This window comes from Abramis brama, assembly GCF_963993115.1.
Source record: "Abramis brama genome assembly, chromosome: 10".
NCBI lineage: Eukaryota > Metazoa > Chordata > Actinopteri > Cypriniformes > Leuciscidae > Abramis > Abramis brama.
In genome coordinates, this window is record NC_139972.1 from 29197613 (window position 1) to 29218039 (window position 20427).

A 20427-nucleotide genomic window follows, 5' to 3' on the forward strand; every position below is an offset into this window, starting at 1 on the left:
CACAAAAACGATCCATCAAATGTTACCGTCACTGTGTATTGTCTACCAAGTATTGAGGTCTCTGCGTTCACATGACATAACTTCTGATATGTAGATATGGTGCCTCACACAATATCTATTGTATTAATTACTTAGATATTTCTAAGTAAAGCATGTACTTTAACAGTGTGGTTTTATTCAATAGTATATTGTTTGAGTGAAATATATTGCAAAGGAAACTTCAACTAAATAGATATTACTCATTAATATTACTTATTTTCTTTGTTACTTTAACTTAACTTAGTTAAGTAGAGTTTACTTAATTCCATATCTGAAATTTACTTAAAAAATATGCGTGTGAAATTTACTTAGATTAAATATTCATGCAAAAACTTGCCAAAGAAAAATTAAGTAAATTTGACTTTTTTTTTTCAGTGTAGGGTTCTTCATGCTTATCGGGCGCATAATCAAATTATTTCAAGACAAGATGCTGCAAACTCCTTGACCCAGTTAAGCAAAACAGACTTGCTTTAATAAGAGTTGAGGGTATGTTTCACACTTCCTCTCATAGAGTCTTTCTTACATAACCAAACAGTTTTGTCTTTTGCTCATTCGTTTTTCACATTTTGGAGAAGGCATTTTTATTTTTTTATTCAATCGACTTATTTGCAAATGAGACTGCATTAAGAAGGTAAGAATGAAAAAAAAGAAAAGGTTATAGCCTATTACATCTGATTTAACATTACAAAGTGATTTTAGTATGCATTCTATTTAACAAAAGATTTTAGGTTTCAGTTTGCATACATTTTTGTCCACTCTTTTCTTGATTTTATTGTCAAAACTACATTGATATAGGATTCAAAAATAACAAAATAATAATAATAATAATGTTTAGTGCCTTGTGACATTTCCATTATTGAAAATTGTCTTCACTTTTATTTTGAAATGTTTTTTTTTTTTTTTACATGTAAAATGTTGCAGGGTCAGTACAGAAGGCCATGTTGTTGACAAATTAAAATGTCTCTTTAAAAACAGGAAAAATTGAGGAGACAGGAGCAAACGTGTCAGTGTTGCACATAATCCCCAGCAACTGTTTATTCAAGTTTTTTTCACATTGTTTTCAAATTATTGCACACGTTTTCTCTATTATCAAAACAACGTTTTTCCTCTTTTTTTCACAGAAACTTATACATTCAAGCTTTTCACAACGCTCCTTTAAATCTTCTCAGACGAGTCAAAATGTATGTTATGCAAATAAAATCATCACAAATGACTGAACATGTAAGGCCTATGAACCTGAGAAATGTATGTAAACCATACATTTTTAACATTCTAGTTACTGAGTCTGGGATTAAAATCATTACTGCCATCACGTTAACTTTAATTTTTCCCTCTGCATTGGCAGGAAATAGCTATAGGCCTGGAACAGCATTACATTTGTTTGCACTAGAATGCCTGTTTGAAACATTTGGCTGGAGAAATGCATTGATATTTATACATTCATGAACCCTAATGAACCAAATACAAATTTAATAAAAGTAAACTAAAAATGAGCGATATAACGTACTCGGTTACTAACGTAACCTCGGTTCTCTCTAGAAGAGGGAACGAGTACTGCGTTTTTGTAAAAACGCTACGGGAAAAACTCTTTTTTCACGAAATACTGAAGCAAAAAATTATCCTTCATTTTCCATATATGTAAAGCGCGTTGCAGCAGTACACAGCTATGGCGAGACAGCTTGCTCGCTCATTGGCTGTTCTGCGGCAACTGCATAAGCCTATCGAGCGAGGCCTGAAGTGACGTCAGGCCAATGAGGGCGCTTCGCGCCCTCCTTGCCACTTCCCGCCGAGACGGGTGGCTAACCTCTATAAAAGGAGCTCGAAAAGGCTGATTCACTTCATTTTCATCGCCGAAGCGAACCAGAGTGAACCGTACGCACGGCAGAGAACGCAGTACTCGTTCCCTCTTCTAGAGAGAACCGAGGTTACGTTAGTAACCGAGTACGTTCTCTTACGAGAGTCCTCTCGTACTGCGTTTTTGTAAAAACGCTACGGGAACCCCTTGTAAAACGCCGTGCGTGCTGGGATAAAACACCGATCACTGGAAGCTAACCCAGGTATACAGTGCATAATCACCAGATAGACTCACAGAGAGTCTGGGAATAAAGGGGGGGGGACCTTAATTCCCTATATTGTAGCGTCCGCAGACGCAAAACATGACCTCACAGAGAGAGTCTAGAGACAAAAGGGGAATCCCTCCGTCCTTATATGGCCGCGTCCGCAGACGCGAATATGACATCACATAGACAGGGTGGGGAACCTGAACTAATGTGGGAAATGTGGGTCTTACACAATTCTGCCCATAAAACAGTCGGTAGCGCGCTGCGCATGCGATTTCAGTGTTCTAGTTAGACAGCTGATTCGACTACACCGATAGTAGCTTAGCCTGCAAGGCGGGAACCTCTAGGTTGTAAAACCTAATAAATGTAGACGGCGAGGCCCAGCCTGCCGCCATACATATGTCCTGTAAGGAAATCCCGTTAGACCAAGCCCACGAAGAGGCGACGCCTCTCGTGGAGTGCGCTCTAACGCCCAACGGGCACTGGAGGCCCTTGACAGTGTAAGCCAGCGCTATGGCGTCAACTATCCATCTGGATAGGCTCTGTTTCGAAACAGCCATTCCCTTGGAACGTCCACTGAACGAGACAAAGAGCTGCTCAGTCTGTCTGAAGACAGCAGAGCGGGACACGTAAGCTCTTAAAGCCCTAATGGGGCAAAGAAAACTTGAGTCCCCTTCCTCACTTGATCCCGGCAGGGCAGACAGGGAGATAACCTGAGCCCGAAACGGCGTGTTGAGGGATTTTGGCACATAACCATGCCTAGGTTTGAGTATGACTTTAGAGTCATTAGGTCCAAACTCTAAGCACGCTGGGCTCACGGAGAGCGCGTGCAGGTCGCCTATGCGCTTCACCGAAGCGAGAGCCATCAAAAACACTGTTTTAAAAGACAAATGTTTGAGGCTATTAGATTGGATAGGCTCGAAAGGGGCACCTTTCATGGCCGCCAAAACCGTAGAAAGGTCCCACATAGGGACTGAAGGAGGTCTGGGAGGATTCAGCCTCCTAGCTCCCCTGAGGAAGCGGATGACTAAATCGTTCCTTCCTAGTGACTGACCTAGCGTTGTTCCAGAGAACGCTGCAATAGCCGCCACATAAACTTTGAGCGTGGAAGGGGATCTGCCCTTATCCAACAGCTCCTGTAGGAAGGAGAGAACCTCCGTCACCTCACAATCGAGGGGTGATAGGCCCCGAGCTGTACACCAGCCGGAGAAAACCGACCACTTCGAGGCATAAAGCCGCCTAGTCGACGGTGCTCTAGCCTGAGTGATGGTATTCATCACTCCCTCTGCGAGATCAACGGATATCCGTTGAGCGCCCACACATGAAGGGACCACAACTCCGGGTGTGGGTGCCAAATCGAGCCCCCGGCCTGCGAGAGGAGATCTTTCCTCAATGGCACTGGCCATGGAGCGATGGCTGCTAACTGCATCAGGACTGGAAACCATGCTTGGTTCTTCCAGAACGGTGCTACAAGCAGTACTGAGCATTTTGTTTCCCTGACCCGCTCTAACACCTGAGGCAGGAGGGAGACGGGGGGAAAAGCGTATAGCGGGCAGTGCGGCCACATCCCGGACAGCGCGCTGTCGTTCTTGGAAAAGAACACGGGGCAATGAGCGTTTTCGCGGGACGCGAATAGGTCCACCTCCGCTCTGCCGAATCTCTCCCACAACAGCCGGACTGTTTGTGGGTGTAGAGACCATTCGCCCAGGGGAATGTTGTTCCTGGACAGTCTGTCTGGGCCCAAATTCTGGAGCCCAGGCACATGCACTGCTCTCAGCGAGCGCAAATTGTGCTGAGCCCATGTTAGGAGGCGTTTCGCCAGCCTGTACAGGGATCTGGATCTGAGACCGCCCTGGCGATTTATGTAGGACACCACGGCCGTGTTGTCCGAACGGACTACGACGTGTTGGTCCTTGATTTGGGGACAAAAACGCGTCAGCGCGTTGTGCACTGCCAGCATTTCCAGGCAGTTGATATGTTGGAGCTTTTCTCGTTCTGACCACAGGCCGAAGAACGGTCTGCCCTCGAGCAGCGCTCCCCATCCCGAGGTGGATGCGTCTGTCGACACCATCCTCACTCCCGAGGAAGTCCCCAGGCTTACACCTGATCGGTACCAGTCGTCCGCCATCCAAGGTATCAGGGCTGCCACACAGCTCTGATTGACCTTGAGACGTAACCGGCCGGACACCCACGCTCCACGCAGAACTGCAGAGGGCGCATGCGGAGCAAGCCCAGCTGAAGAACTGGCGATGTTGAGGCCATGAGACCCAGCATCCTTTGAAACTTCCTGAGCGGGGTAGTCGCGCCGCAGCGGAAGGATCTCGCCGCGCGCTGAATGTGCAGCACGCGCTGTGGCGACAGCCGCGCTGTCATAGACTGTGAGTCCAGAATGGTACCCAGAAACGAAATCGCTTGACTGGGGTTCAGCGAACTCTTTGTCCAATTGACCGTGATACCAAGATTCTCGAGGTGATCGAGTAAAATGGTTCTGTGCTCCACGAGCTGTGATCGTGATTGAGCTAGGATCAGCCAGTCGTCCAAATAGTTCAGCACTCGCATGCCTCTGAGTCTGAGAGGGGCGAGCGCTGCGTCCATGCACTTCGTAAATGTACGAGGTGCCAGGGACAAGCCGAACGGCAGGACTGTATACTGGTATGTCTGACCCTCGAAGGCGAATCTCAAGTATCGCCTGTGATGTGACGCTATCTGTATTTGAAAATACGCGTCCTTCAGATCTATCGACATAAACCAGTCTCCTCGGCGAATATGCGCGAGGATTTTCCTGGTCGTGAGCATTTTGAAACTGCGTTTCACTAATGCTCTGTTCAGCCGTCTTAGATCCAGTATGGGTCTGATACCACCGTCCTTTTTGGGGACCAGAAAGTATCTGCTGTATAGCCCCCCTTCGCTTTGAGCTTGGGATACATGCTCTATCGCCCCTTTGCTCATCAGTTTTGATATTTCAGCGCAAAGTAGGTGTGCTACTTCTAAAGTCACCGTAGTTTCGACGCGCGCTGTAAAGCGGGGAGGGCGTCGACAAAACTGTAGCGAGAAGCCTCTGTTTATAATGTCTAGCACCCAGTCCGAAACCCCTGGAAGCGCTGCCCATGCCTCTGCATGGCTGGCTAAGGGTTGGATGCGAAGCGCGCTCTGTTCGCCATGCAACAGAGGTGCTTCGGGGCGCAATAACATAGGCGTTACGCCTGTGACATTCGAGGCGGGGAGCGCGCTTATTACAGCGGGCAGAACGCTCGTCCTCGACCCTACTACAGTGCTTAACTGAGTGAGGGAGGGCTGAGAAAGTCTCGTGGGACTCATGCTGTCTGCAAGTAAATGTGGGCGGGAAACGGGCACATTCACTGCTTTGGACGCGCTGCCTGCCTGAGCAGAGCGAGCGCGCACAGGTCCCGTTTTTACAGAGAGCCTGTGATCTGTGAGACATAGTGTTCGTGGGCACTGGGAAGTGGGCACTTTTACTATGTTGGAAGCGCAATCGACCTGAGTCGATTTTATGTGCGCGAGCCCTGAGTGTAGGGCTGTGCTTGTGTGTAGGGATGGGCACTGGGCAGTGGGCATCAACGCTACATTTATAGCACCATCGGCCGTGGCCGGGACAACAGAAAACCTGTGATCTGTGTGACATAGTGTTCGTGGGCACTGGGAAGTGGGCACTTTTACTATGTTGGAAGCGCAATCGACCTGAGTCGATTTTATGTGCGCGAGGCCTGAGTGTAGGGCTGTGCTTGTGTGTAGGGATGGGCACTGGGCAGTGGGCATCTGCTCTACACCTGAAGCACCATTGGCCGCGGCCCGGATTTTTATTTATTTAAATTCTTTTATGAAGCGCGTTCTACCGAGGGGGAAGCGCGCTGATCACAGCGGACAGAATGCCTGCGCTCGACCCCGCTGCGGTGTTTAACCGAGCAAAGGAGGGCTGGGCGAGTCCCGTAGGACATATAATGGCCGTGAGTAAGTGTGGGCGCGGGAGAGCGGGCACAGTTACTGCAATGAGTGCACTGTCTGCCTGAGCAGAGTGAATGCACACAGGTTTCATCTTTACAGAAACCACAAGGCATGCAGAACATAGTGTTTGTGGGCACTAGGCAGTGGGCACGTTCACTATGTTGTGTGCGTGCAATACTAACATGCAATACTAACATTTTCAGACGCCTGAAAAATGCCAGAATGTGAGAAGAGTGGATATCGCCCAGTTTCAGCGGGGCTGAAAACACTCCATTCTCCTTTCGCCAGTGACGCACGGGAACCGTAGAAACGGTGTTCGGTTGCAGGCAAGCGGGTACTACGCGCTCGCTGGCTGCAAAATGCATCTCTGCAGTCGCCTTCAGGGGACTGACAGAGCGAAGCATTGGCGGCATAAATATATATGCCGCTAGACCGGGATTCGAACTCCGGTCTCCCATGCGGAAAACCTATAATTCCACCACTGAGCCACAGGGGGATACAGGCTTTTGAAAGCGGCGTCAACATGTATTCTTCGGCGTTTGCTGGCAATAATATTTCCAGTCGCCGAACAGGGAACTGAGAAATGTGAGAGAAAAGAGGTCAGACCGACCAACGGCGGGACTAAGAACACTCTTTTCTCCTTCGCCGGTGAATGACGCGTGCAGAGGCAGGGTAGCTTTTCTTGTAACGTAAAGAAAAACTAATCCCGCCATCCGCTTCCAGGAATGGCAGCCTCGGAAAGGATGCCCGGCGAGTCCTCAGAGTCACCGTAGGCAATTGGCTCGGAGTGAAGGTGTTTCGCCGTCAGCGAGCGCGAACGCTGCATGAGAAGGCATCTTGAAAAAGACGCAGCTCTTTTAGGGGTGAGTGTTGCAAAGCGAACACACACACACACACACACAAGAACAATAGAATGGAAAGGATATGGCGTCGGAAAGCGCAGCAGGTACGGCGGTAGAAGGCGGCGTTGGCCAGCGGCTTCGAGGGCTCGTCCCGCTGAAGTGCTTGCATCAGACGACGCGTGCTTCCTCGTGATCCAGCGATGCGTGAGCTTCGCTGAAGAGATGAAAATCAAGTGAATCAGCCTTTTCGAGCTCCTTTTATAGAGGTTAGCCACACCCGTCTCGGCGGGAAGTAGCAAGGAGGGCGCGAAGCTCATTGGCCTGACGTCACTTCAGGCCTCGCTCGATAGGCTTATGCAGTTGCCGCAGAACAGCCAATGAGCGAGCAAGCTGTCTCGCCATAGCTGTGTACTGCTGCAACGCGCTTTACATATATGGAAAATTAAGGATAATTTTTTGCTTCAGTATTTCGTGAAAAAAGAGTTTTTCCCGTAGCGTTTTTACAAAAACGCAGTACGAGAGGACTCTCGTAAGAGAACCTGGTAACTGGTTTCACTGGAGCAAATTAAATGCATTTAACAAGCTCATCACAGCGTCCACAAAATGGCGGATGATCTACACATATTCAATATCTTCACAAACCAGATCATTTATACACAAAATAAAATATCTTGATCATGAACATACACATAACAATCACATGACTTGTGTGTATATATTGTTTAGTTGTTGTGAAAGTCATACTGTAAAAACAGGAAAAAATGAGGAGACAGGAGCAAACGTGTCAGCGTCGCACATAATCCCCAGTAACTGTGAGGGCGCAGGTGTGGTGAAGAGATGAGTCCCACCTTCGGACCCAAGCAATCCGATTTTATGGGAACGTTTTATGGGTAATCGCTTTAGTGCCTGGTTGCAAATCAGACAAAATCACTTTATTATATAAGACGTTTGATCTACGTTATAAAGACCATTCATGTCTTTTAACTTGTATGTTTTTATGTACTAGAAGCTATAGATTGTGAAATTAAATGTCTTGTTCTAATGATTTTTTGTTTGCTTACCAATACAATTCAAGTACTAGCTTTCTGTTAAGCTGTGTGTACTGTGAAAAGCGCTATACAAATAAATATATTTCTTGATGGCAGAAAACTGCTGGACTATTGTCACAGTCACGTTCAGTGTTTCCTATCAAATTAGTTTGTTTAACCCTGTTTCTATTATATATTCCATTACTATTCTTTGATTAATATCCTTTTTTAATCCTCTCCCTAATATCCATTGTATCTTCTTTTTTTTTTCCTAGTATTACCTTTTAAGTTCTTTATCATTTTAATTCTCTCTATATTGTATTTCCTACATTTTAATATTACATGTTCAACGGTTTCTATTACCCCACAAAAGGCACACTTGCCCGTACTATGTTTACCTATTTTGTATAGTCCTGTGTGTCCAAATTGTAATCTAGTAAACATCACCTCCTCTTTTCTACATCTTTGCAAATTGTATATTGTTGACTTGCGTACGGCCGTCTGCCGGAAGCTAGTTATTTTAGTCGATAATTTTTTTTTATTTTTTTTTATTATTTTTTTTATCTTTTTATTGGGGAATCAAGAAGTTACATTTTACAGGAAGTGAAACAGTTCTCCAGTTTCATTTTATCTTAAACAACTAAAACCTTATACAACCCCCCCCCCCCCCCCCCCCACAAAAAAAAACACTGTTTAGTAACACCCCCCAACACATTTGTCCAACCCTGTCAGTCAGGCTATTCATTTCCCACCACATTAAGGTGATTGCCCATTGATTTGAATAAACATATATAGAAAAAATAAAAAAGGAAACAGAGAAGAAGTAAATTGTAAAATATAAAGGAGTCTCATACTTCAGGCAATACTTTGAGATTCTCAAAATATGTCACAAAGGGTTGCCATTTTAAGTAAAATTTCTGGACAGAGATAAAGTTTTAAATATGGATATTTTTCTTACACTAACGCATCGCTTCACTGCAGAAGGCCTTTATTAACCCCCCAGAGCTGTTTTGAGCACTTTTATCACGGCTGGATGCGCTTTGATGGACTTCCAAAAAAATATACACATTGACTAACATTATGGAAATGTTTTAGAAACTGCTTTTATCTTATCTTGTAAATAGCAGCTGATTTATCTGAAGGCCTACATAGCTACAAAGCATAAAGCTACAATAAAGCTAAAACGGCTCACATTAGCTATACAAGTTATCGCAAAAACAGCTTTATATCAGGCATACTACTGGGGTCCTAAGGTGGGACTCATCTCTTCACTACACCAGCGTAATATTGCTACTATATACGAGTCCTCGGTTCATTTTCAAAATAAACATCCCGATCTCACAGCAACAGACAATGATCAACAGTCTGACAGTTTTCAGCATGACTTATACCAAATTATCACATCACTTCTCTATTAAAATTAACATAAGGAAAATAACCTTTTTCTCCCTGAATCACAACTTAACCCAAAATGTATACACAACACAACAACTGTTTTTGATTTTACCTAAAGGCAAACCCTGGACCATGATGAAACCTCTGATTGTTCATTTGCTTTTACAAGGTATAGTATATATTGTTTTGTTTCTCTTCTTCCTAAAGTAGGTGCAACTGATATACATCATAAAAATCTGTCACCGCATATATATTTTTTAATTATCTGACTTCTCTGTATTAATTTCTGAAGATTTCTGTAGCCATTTCTAATGCTGCTTCTTGGTCATTTCACTAGATCTAAAGGTTGCACATCATTAAGTCATGCCATGCATTTGTAGAGCTTTAGAATTCTTAACAATTCTTAAATTAATTTAGCCTAAAATTAAAATGATTATAGAACTACAATGACTTTTTGACATTCAATATATATTTTCTATTACTTAATTTAAATTTAAAATGATTATAGATCTACAATGACATTTTGACATTTAATATATATTTTCTATTACTTATGTGATTGAAAGCCATAAACACTGTATGTTTATAAAAACAAAAAGATATATATTTTTAAAAAGTTTCAGCCATTAATTTTCTCCAAATGTCACCTGTTGTCCCACAGGTGTTCTGCTGTTTGATACTTTAGCATGGGAAGTAAAAATGCCAAAAGAAATTCATGGCCTCGAAGGTTCCTGTCTGGTTATACCATGTTCTTTCTATTACACATCGTATCCACCCAACAACCCAAGTAGAGTTGTGTGGTATCAGTGGGCCTCTAAAGGTTATCCTTTAGTTTATGATCCATGGTATCCATATGATGTAATTGAGGAATTCAGATGGAAAACCAAATTATATAGAACATCAAGTTGGGATTGCAGTCTGCTGATCACAAACCTGGATTATTCCCACCATGGAGAAACAATATATGCATGGATTGACCCTGAAAATGTTGGATGGCGCACCTATGCATTTTATGATGTCACCTCTACTATCTTTGTCGACGGTATGTAAATATTCTTGGAATAATATTCTTTTACTGTATTCTGTTCTGACCAATTGCATAGCTTGAACAAAGGCTTAACAGATAGCACACATTTTCAGAAAAGAACTCCAGAAAGCAGTCTTCATAACTTTAGTGACTTTACTGGTGATTTTCTTCTCAATTCTTTTTTGTAAATCTACAAACAAGAAGAAAAAAGATGTATGAACGTTATGTTCACAATTACATACACATTTCCAGTTTAATATTACAGTTTGATTTTGTACATAGTTCCTTTTTAACATTATTTTAAGTAATACACATCAATAAATTATATTCAAATGAGATTATGTACAAACAAAAGAGAAATTAGCATGTTAATACGCTAAAACATGGCATGTTACCAATAACGCAAATCAAGTGTATGTACAATGGGAATCGAATGTCCAGTGGGAGGCAGAAAAGAAACACAGCTAGACATAAGCATCAGCATACACTGTAATATCTGTGATTGTCTAAAAAAGTGAAATATTATGTGGTCAATAACTATAGACACAATAAACTGCTTCAAATGGTATTGTCATTTTAAAAATATTGTCAAAACATTGTCAAATATTGTCAAGCATTGTGAAATATGTTCATATGCTGATATGATGAACCACACTGAGTTTATTCTGCTGATACGACCAGAGAGAAACTGACTTGAGATCAGTTGGTTAACAATAATTTAAAGAGTGAAAAGTGAAGGTAGTTCACTAAGCCCTGGAATCATTCATTTACAGATTGCAGATTTAATGCAATTAAATTCAGATATTTTTAAGTGTCCAAATACTATGGAGCCACTTTATGGTTAAGAAAGTGACGTGAAGTACTTGTTCTGTTGATTTGTCCTATCTTGTCAGATTTTGCTACCTCCCATTAAAACAGAAGGTAGTGCAATTTGACAGTGAAAAATGCTACTTATCAGATTGTGCTACCAGCATCTTATATTCATGTGGTTTGAGGCTTTATTAACATCCATATCTACCCCTTCCCTAAACCTACCCTTAAACAATGCAGATATTTTTTAAAATAAATATTAAATATTGATGTGCACATGTGCAGTAAGCCCTGGACAATCTTAAGGGTAGGATGAAATGTCAGGACAGTACTAATTCTAATGTTCCTGTGAATTATAGAAAGTCCACAGCAGCCGAGCATCAATATTTATGGAGGTGACAGGACGGGTGACACCATCACAGTAATATGTTCGACTTTCCACACGTGCCCATACAGCAAACCAGACATCATTCTGAACGGTATAGAAGGATCTGACAAAAGAGACCATCAGCATTTTGAAGACGGCCTGTGGAAAATCACTCTGACACGCACAAGTGTCGTAAAAGCAGAACGCTTGACTATTAGGTGTTCTGTAACATATTATGGTGGCATAACAGTGACAGCTACAACAGACAAAAGAGCCAAATGTGAGTGAACACAAATATGAACTGTGTTTTTGAAATGCCACAGTTGGAGCTATTACAAAATTTTACTTCAATTGCAGGTGTTCATGATAAAATAAAGATTGAGCCTGAACTGGCAGATGTCACAGAGGGCGTCGCAGAGAACTTCACTTGTTCCGTCTATCACTCCTGCCAGAGAGAGACTCCAACCATCACATGGAACTATAAGAACATGCAGATCTCAACGGGGAGCAACACACTCTCTGGTTTAAATCGGGTCACCTATTCCACCATAACCTTTCTGGGTTCAAAAGACGATCATGGGAAGAAATTGATATGCACTGCAAAATTTTCTGGAGGAAACGCTGAAACCTCTGTTGTTTTACGTGTACAGCGTAAGTAATTTGTTAGCATAGTTTATGACTTCCATAGAATATTTAGCATTCGAAATCTGCCTTGTTATAATGTGTGTATACTAAACTGTGGTTAATCAGAACACATTATTTTATTATAACAACTGTTGTTAGATTATTTAATATATATATATATATATATATATATATATATATATATATATATAATAAAAACAATGGTTAAAGCACAAACAGCAGTTTACTGCCATTTGTTATTATTCTAGTTATTTACCTAAAATCAAAACATTTTTTGGTTAACTTAACTTAATTGTAAAATTCTAGTAATGTGTACTATTCACATACTATGCCTTTGTTACTCAGAAACCCCAAGTTGAGATTAATTTGGTTTCAGTACCATTTTGCCAAGTAAAAAAGAGTTTTTGAGGTGGGGCAATTCTTAAAAATTTTCCCTAATTTCATCCACTTCTGTAGTTATCTTTCTTCTTAATTGCATTCTCTCATTTTCCAAAGTCATCTTGAATGTTGAATTGTCAATACAACTGAAAAGGGAACATCACATTAGTTGACTTCATAAATTGATAAAAAAAAATGGTGGTTAGTGTTCCTTTTGGTTGGACCCTTGCAAATTCATTTATATTACTATAATTCCCTTTCAATTGACGCAGTAATATTAGACATCACAGTTATTTGTGGCTTCAAAGGAAAATAAGTAATAAGTTGCTTTTAAAAGATTACCCAACTCTTATGTCATAAACACCTTGTAAAACATCTTGAGAAACCTCAAACTTTGGGTTAATATAATCCACCCTGTACTTATAACAATATCTTGCAATTAACGTTGCTTGAATCACATGCAGACATCAACATTCAGTATGCAAAACAGAGCAATGGTAACAATTAAATTTTATCATTTATTAATTGTAACAAAAACAATTGTATTTGCTGTCTTTGTTGTGCTACTACGGACACAAGACAACAACCAAAAAAAAAAAAAAGGCACATAAAGCCAAAAAATAGTCAAACAAAGCAATTGCTTAAATTATTCATGCCGCAATGCACTCTGGGAGTCAGTAATTCTGTGTAGCTATACTAAATCAAGAGTAAATCTAAAATAAATGATCAGGTACTCTCTATAGTTATTTTTTAGTTATTCAAACTCACTTGTGTAAGTGAACTAAGCATGTGTCAGTACAACATACTATTCCTATTTCACTTTACTTGATTTTTTTTTTTTTTTTTAAGGCAGTCGGTTAGCATGTAGCGGCTAATCAATTTGAAGTCTCACACATTCAAAGAAAATAGCTTACTTCTGAATTACAGGTTGAAATAAACCTGTAAATGGGAAATCGTAAAGGGAACTTTTGTGGAAAAAGTTTGAAAAGTTGCTTAATCTACTACTCAGCCATTAATATTTCAAATTTTGTCCCACAGGTATTATGCAGTATAAAGATTTGGGATGGGAAGTGAAAATGCCGAAAGACATTCACGGCCTCCAGGGTTCCTGTCTGGTTATACCATGTTCTTTCTCTTACACATCAAATCCACCCAAAGACCCACGTAGAGTTGTGTGGTTTCAGTGGGTCTCTAAAGGTCATCCTTTAGTTTACGATCCTTTGCATGCAGATGATGTCATTGAGAAGTTTAGAGGAAAAACTGATTTATATGGAAACACAAGTGGGAATTGCAGTCTGCTGATCAAAATCCTGGAACCGTCCCACCATGGAGATACACTATACACAAGGATTGACCCTGAAAATGTTAAATGGGACACCTATAAATTTTATGATGTCACCTCCACAATCCTTGTTGATGGTATGTAAATATTTTGGGAATAATATGATTTCACTGTAATATCTGTGATTGTCCAACTGTAGTAAAATATTGTGTGGTCAATAACTATAGACACAATAAAATTCTATACCCAAAATGACTTTATTCTAACCCATTTATTTATTTAACATTTCAAACTAAAGGCAAGACAGTTAGCCACCAAAGCTTCTTCTTTTTTGTCTTTGCATTATATTTCAAAATACTAAAACAAGTGGCATAAAATAGTTTAAAATGTGGCTCAGAAAATGGAAGTTATTTTTGAGAAAAGTTCTAGCATCATTTGCAAATGTTTTGTTGTTTCTAATGCAAAGAAATTCAGACATTTTCAAGTGTATGATGTATTATTTATAATGTTTCTGTCAATTATAGCAAGTCCGCAACAGCCCAGCATCAGTATTTATGGAGGTGAAAGGACGGGTGGCACCATCACAGTAACATGTTCGACTTTCCACACGTGTCCATACAGCAAACCAGACATCATTCTGAGCGGTACTGAAGGAACTGACCAAATAAAGGAGGAGGAGATTAAAGACGGCCTGTGGAAAATCATCCTGACACGCACAGGTGTCGTAAAAGCAGAACGCTTGACTATTAAATGTTCTGTAACACATCATGGTGTTAAAACAGTGACAGCTACAGAGGTCAAAAGTGCACAATGTAAGCGAAAAAAATATAAATATATTTTGTGCTATTAGCAATAATTTCATTTTAAATTTCACATTTGGACCCATTTCACGATTTTACTTAAATTCCAGGTGTTCATGATAAAATAACGATTGAGCCTGAACTGGCAGATGTCACAGAGGGCGTCGCAAAGAACTTCAATTGTTTGGTCTATCACTCCTGCCAGGAAGAGACTCCAACCATCACATGGAACTATGAGAACATGCCAGTTTTAACGGGGAGCAAAACACTCTCTGGTTTAGATCGGGTCACCTATTCCAACATAACCTTTCTGGGTGCAAAAGAAGACCATGGGAAGAAACTGATTTGCACTGCAAAATTTTCTGGAGGAAACACTGAAGCCTATGTTGTTTTACGTGTACAACGTGAGTAATATGTTAGTCTCCTCTATGTGTCTCCTTATTTTAGTGGAATCCCATCTATTTTGGTTAGAATTTTTCAATAAATTTCTATTTTTGTTTGAAAATGTAGTGTTAAGAAATATGAGCTGACTACACCACCTCCTTATTTCAGGCAGGAGGAGCCCTCTACAAATCACAATACTTGATTCTAAGCAGTAAACTTAGTTTGTCAAATATCACAATGTTCACATACATCAAAGATTAAAACACTCATTAAAACATGTGTCAGTAATAAAATCCACAGAAGTAGGTAATAGCTCTCCTCAAGACTGAAAGAAGGGTCGGGCCTGATCTTATGTACCACCTGTAAGAGACAGAAGAAGAAAGCAAAAGAAAAACCCCACAGAATACACTGCAAACACAGAATACACTGCAAACAAGAAGTAACCTTTAATCACCATTACAGTGCCAACCTTCTAAAACAAACCACACAGCTAATAACTCCACATACCTGTATGAAAGGACAAGGGTAAAGAGGCTGAGCGTCAAGCACAACTTCAGAAACATGCCATCTCACTATCTGTTGCTGCAACAACTATTTATGCTTTCTTGGTCATATAGCTAGCCACCCGCACCTGAAACTCCTTGCTGGCCAGTCTCCTCCCACATAAACTTCTCCTCGATCTCCTCAATCTCCTCAAACTCCACTGCCTAACTGAATGAAAGCATTCACCATTCAAAATCTGATGTCTGCATATTAAATTTTGGTTAATCTTCTTTCTTGCATTTATTGGTTTACTGAATTGTTAACTTAACTGGTAATTGGTAATGTGAACATGGAAAAATGTGTAAAATCACATTTGTGGTGCATTTCATTTTGAAATGTGTATGACTGCAAATCAAAATGCAATGCAAGTATGCATTTCATTCTAATGAACTGCAAATGGTCTTCTCTTAAAGACACTTGTCAAACTATTTAAATTACCCAACAACGTTAATATTGAGCCTTGTTACTGCAATTCACATAATTGCGTAAATTAGATTTCAATCCTAAGGCTCAAATGTGAAACTTCACTAACGCTAAAACCAAACATAATTGTTTACCCTTGATTCTCTTACAGAGTATCAGAAACCAGTGGATCCAATCCTGAATGAAAGTATGTGTTTTTCCCCTTATGTAGCTACTCTCCTATTTATAGTATTGCACTGCATCATATTTTGGTTTTCTAATAATACTGATTAATCTATTATATGGTATCATATGTCATTTAAGCTCATTTCCAATATGAGGCAGATGTGATGCCCAAGATCACAGCGTTGACTCGTTCCTGTGTGGTAATACCGTGCAGTTTCAAGATGGAAGAAGAATATGTCACTCGACTTCGCGGTCTTTGGGTCACCAAAAAAGGGGGCTATATGTTCCACACTGACTCACATGACGTCTTAGACAACTTCAAAGGCCGCACAAGGCTCCTGGGAAATCCGGATGAACAGAACTGTACTGTGGAGATGGATAAAGTACAAACTCATGACAATGGGCCATTCTGCTTCAGAGCAGAAAAAGAAAATGAGAAATATGGTTTCAACAACAGCTGTGTGTTCATTATAATGCGGGGTGAGGAAATATAACCACTCATTTACTGGTTATAAAAATGCTTTTAAAGATGCATCACATCTAATAATATAACATATTTGTGTTTCTTGTTAAAAAGCTTCTCCTGACAAACCTGTGATGTCATCCCTCCCTGAAGACATCGATCCCGGGACACGCGTCACCGTCAAATGCTCAGTCAACCACACATGCCCCTCTCACCCTCCCAAAATCAGCTGGAGCGTCCCAACAGCCCGAGAAACTATCAGCCACAATCACATGGGTGGAGGCGTCTGGGAAACAGTGTCCGATGTGACCTTCATTCCAACTGGATATGAAGAGAAAGATGAAATTGTCTGCAGTGCCAGCTTTTGGGGTGGTAAAACACAGAGTCATACTGCCATCCTGAGTGTTAAGAGTGAGTATCGACTGATACAGTTACATCCAAGATATTTTGGAGGATCTCTGATTGTATACATGTTAATGAGATCGGCTTATGCATTGGTCAATATTTGAATATCACTTTTCAAAAAGAAACTACTTCATGATGTGTGAGAGATGTGACTTTCCTTTTAGAAATTGAAGTTAAAGAGAATAAATGGGAGACTTTCGGGCTTTATGCCATTGCTCCATCACTGGTGTTCCTCCTCATTTGTGTACTTGCTGGAGTGTGCATTTACAAGAGACGGCACAGGTAACTGTTTTCTCATCCTTCAGAATTTCTGTATTTACATTTGATGTCTCTAACTCAAACTAGATGCCAAACAGAAAGTGAGGCTGTATCTTAAAAATCTTTAAAAAAAATAATAAAATAAAATAAATAAAAAAACATTTTTACAGTCGTTAAACTAGCAAAAATGGATTCGGACACGTCCTAAGTGCACTTGGTATGTCATCACCATCCTTGAAGCTACTTTAAGCAGTATGGACACAGCACCGCCTACTGGTCAATAAACCTTAAAGTCTTCCTGTGGTGAAAATCAAGCTTGTAATGTTGTTTATGTGTCTACGCAGTGTTTTTTTTTTTTTTATATGCTTTAAGACAAACCATGTGTAAATTCATAAGTCAACAACATTGCTGAGTATTTTCTCCTTAAAACTCCAGTGAACCAAAGACAGTCGCACTTTGAAATCGCTGTTGTTTCTGACGTCACAAACTACTTTGTAACCAATAATGTCAATGTGTGATCGTCAACGTGGATCTCTGAGCTTGTGTGAGTGAGTGGAGGTGGGGCTAATTTGCATATTCATAGATCGCGATATACTAAATGAGGCAAGGGTGTAGAGTTACATTCAAGCTATTTTAAGGTATGAATAATTTTTTTTAATATGTAAATATGAAAAAGTTTAAATATGTAATTTTGGTGATCAAAGATTTTTTTTTTTTTTTTAAGGGATAGGCTACAATTATTGACTACGGGGGGACTTTAAGAATTGCTTTTTTCACTTAAAACGTTTGAAAACTGGGCCTAAAATCATAAAACTCTTTAATAACAAAAAAATGTGTCTTTGGATTCATTAGGACATGCTTAGTAAATTTAAATAATAAATCTGTTTTTATCAGTCAGCGTTGTCAATGTCTCATTTTACATTGTCATTATTGATTGTAGACAACCTTGTCAAGATATGCAAGGGTTACAAACGCAGTCTGAACATAGGTATGTGTGACATGTTTATTTCATCAAATTTCACTGACTCATGTTAAAACCTTTAATTGGATAATTAAAGTGATTATTCTAACCATATTCTCTGATGCAGGAGATCAGTTTGGAACAGATTCTCAAGGTTGGAGTTTTCTTTATTGATGGTTGTGATATTTTACATTTGTGTTTTTGTATTTGTTCCTGAGACTAATTATTTTTTTTCAGTCGTTTCAATATGCATGATGGTAGAGCAGCTTGGACTAACAGGGGAAACAGGGGTGATATCAGGCAAGTACAACATAAAAAGGTTAAAAAAAAGTTATTTGTGTCCAATGCACTAAACTTGTGCAATCTACAGGCACACTGGAAATGCTCCTGAAAGACCACCGAAGCCTGAACAAAGGCAGGTTGAAAATATAATTATAATATTACAAGTAATTAAGCATAAACTATGCACAAATTATGTTTGTAATCATACTATTTAAACATCACTTGACTATTTAAATGTCACATCTCTCAACAGACGGAGCATCTGGAGCCGATTTTCTAGGTAATCAATATTTACATTTTCTGTTCATTTTGTATCATGCTTTCATTTTTAAATAATAAAACCTTCCAATTTGATAACTTTGTTTTCTGTTTTAGACACCAATCACCCAGAAACAATGCAAATCTGAGAGCAGAATATAAGTTAGTTTTTTATTCTTAAAAAAAAAGTTTCTATACATTTTAGATTTTAAAGTATACATTTAAATAAAAACCCCAAACATGTATTTGTATATTAAAAAGAGCAATTCATATTAAAATGTATTTATATGAAAAAATATTTTAACAAAAATTTGAATTATTTTAATACAATTCACTCTCTATACAAATAACCAAAGCAGCATCACTGATGAACCTTCTCTCTTCACAGGGCAAACAACACATGTACTGTGTCAGGAAACAAGCCTTTCTCCAAACCTCATATTCCATCACCAAAGAGGTACAGTGCACTTGAACCACATATCAGTCCCTCAAGGTCTAAATTCATTATATTCACCATACACATAAAATAATACTGTTGAATGCATGATTGAGCATGATTGAATACTATGAAATGTCATTATTAAAGTTATAATAAAAGTGTCAAAAGTCCCCATGCCACTTCAAGATTCCTGAGTTTGGTTCTTTAACATTGTTTGTTATAATGAAAAAACGAATTGTAGAATTTGTGATAGCTGCTGTTTTATTGTGAATATTTCTTTCAATAGCAACGTATTATATTTCAGAAGCACTGTATGTGTCCCTCTCCTTTGTCATATGACAGATGATTTAAATAAATAATGAACAAACAAACAAACAAACAGTCAATTATAGTTAGTTTTTATCATTAGGTTAACAGTTGTTATGATGAATGCAAACATTTCTGTGATTTGTTTTTTAAATCTTTTTTTTTTTTTCATGCATCTCAGTGAGCCAAAATCCTACCGTGTGAGTATACATTTATCACTTCATTTCCTCTCTTAAAGCATTGAAAACATTCCATTTGATGTGATTTCAAATAAAAGACCTCTCTGTCTCTTTAAATTTTCCTTTAAGGGTTATGATTTATAATGCTGCTTGCACCAACCTATATGGAAATGTCTGATGAAAATAAAACATTATCAGGGCTGTTTGGAGTTCGAGTCCTGATCACATCATTTCCCTGTCCTGTCCCTCTGTTCAACATTGTATTATAAATGACAACGCAAACTGGATTAAAAAAAAAAAATATATATATATATATATATATATATATATATATATATATATATATATATATATATATATATATATTATGATCTTATGCTTCAGAGTGTTCAACTTTAGAAACGCAAGTACATAAATACAAAGTCTTTTTTTGAGTCTGTAGTCGTAATGTAGTTTTTATTACGAAAAAAAAAAAAATTCTGGAACACAAAATATATTTTTTATCACAACCATTTTTTTGTTTTTGTTTTTTTGCGTGAAACTTATGCTTGTATTACCTGTCTTTAAAATAAAGAAATATACGTTTGGCTTCAGTGTTCACAGTGTTTTGTTTGTTTGCATAAAGTTGCTTGCTTTGATAACTAAATATATATATATATATATATATATATATATATATATATATATATATATTTAAAGTATTTTTGCTTTTTAAGTATTTTTTG

The 20427-nt window shown here is 39.3% G+C and overlaps 1 protein-coding gene across 1 annotated transcript; it reads left to right on the top strand.

The window, feature by feature from the left end:
• The first annotated feature begins 496 nt into the window (after nt 1-496).
• On the top strand, nt 497-20290 carry LOC311090989 (uncharacterized protein). The gene is made up of 21 exons (XM_084126671.1): nt 497-670; nt 9446-9496; nt 9989-10369; nt 11524-11811; nt 11889-12182; nt 13593-13973; nt 14361-14648; nt 14747-15040; nt 16138-16173; nt 16290-16631; nt 16729-17025; nt 17184-17301; nt 18218-18265; nt 18366-18392; nt 18476-18538; nt 18609-18653; nt 18774-18800; nt 18896-18940; nt 19167-19235; nt 19705-19723; nt 19832-20290. The coding sequence occupies exons 2-21, from the start codon at nt 9460-9462 to the stop codon at nt 19844-19846; spliced, it is 3114 nt and encodes a 1037-aa protein (XP_083982797.1). The 5' UTR covers nt 497-670; nt 9446-9459; the 3' UTR covers nt 19847-20290.
• Nucleotides 20291-20427: the final 137 nt, after the last annotated feature.

What these genes read in the sequence shown, in the direction of transcription:
- LOC311090989 (XM_084126671.1), top strand. Translation starts at nt 9,460, where the DNA reads ATGATGAAACCTCTGATTGTTCATTTGCTTTTACAAG. An exon ending in ATTTACAAGAGACGGCACAG is followed by an intron (nt 17,302 to 18,217) that starts GTAACTGTTTTC and finishes TATTGATTGTAG; the next exon opens with ACAACCTTGTCAAGATATGC. An exon ending in GTTTGGAACAGATTCTCAAG is followed by an intron (nt 18,393 to 18,475) that starts GTTGGAGTTTTC and finishes ATTTTTTTTCAG; the next exon opens with TCGTTTCAATATGCATGATG.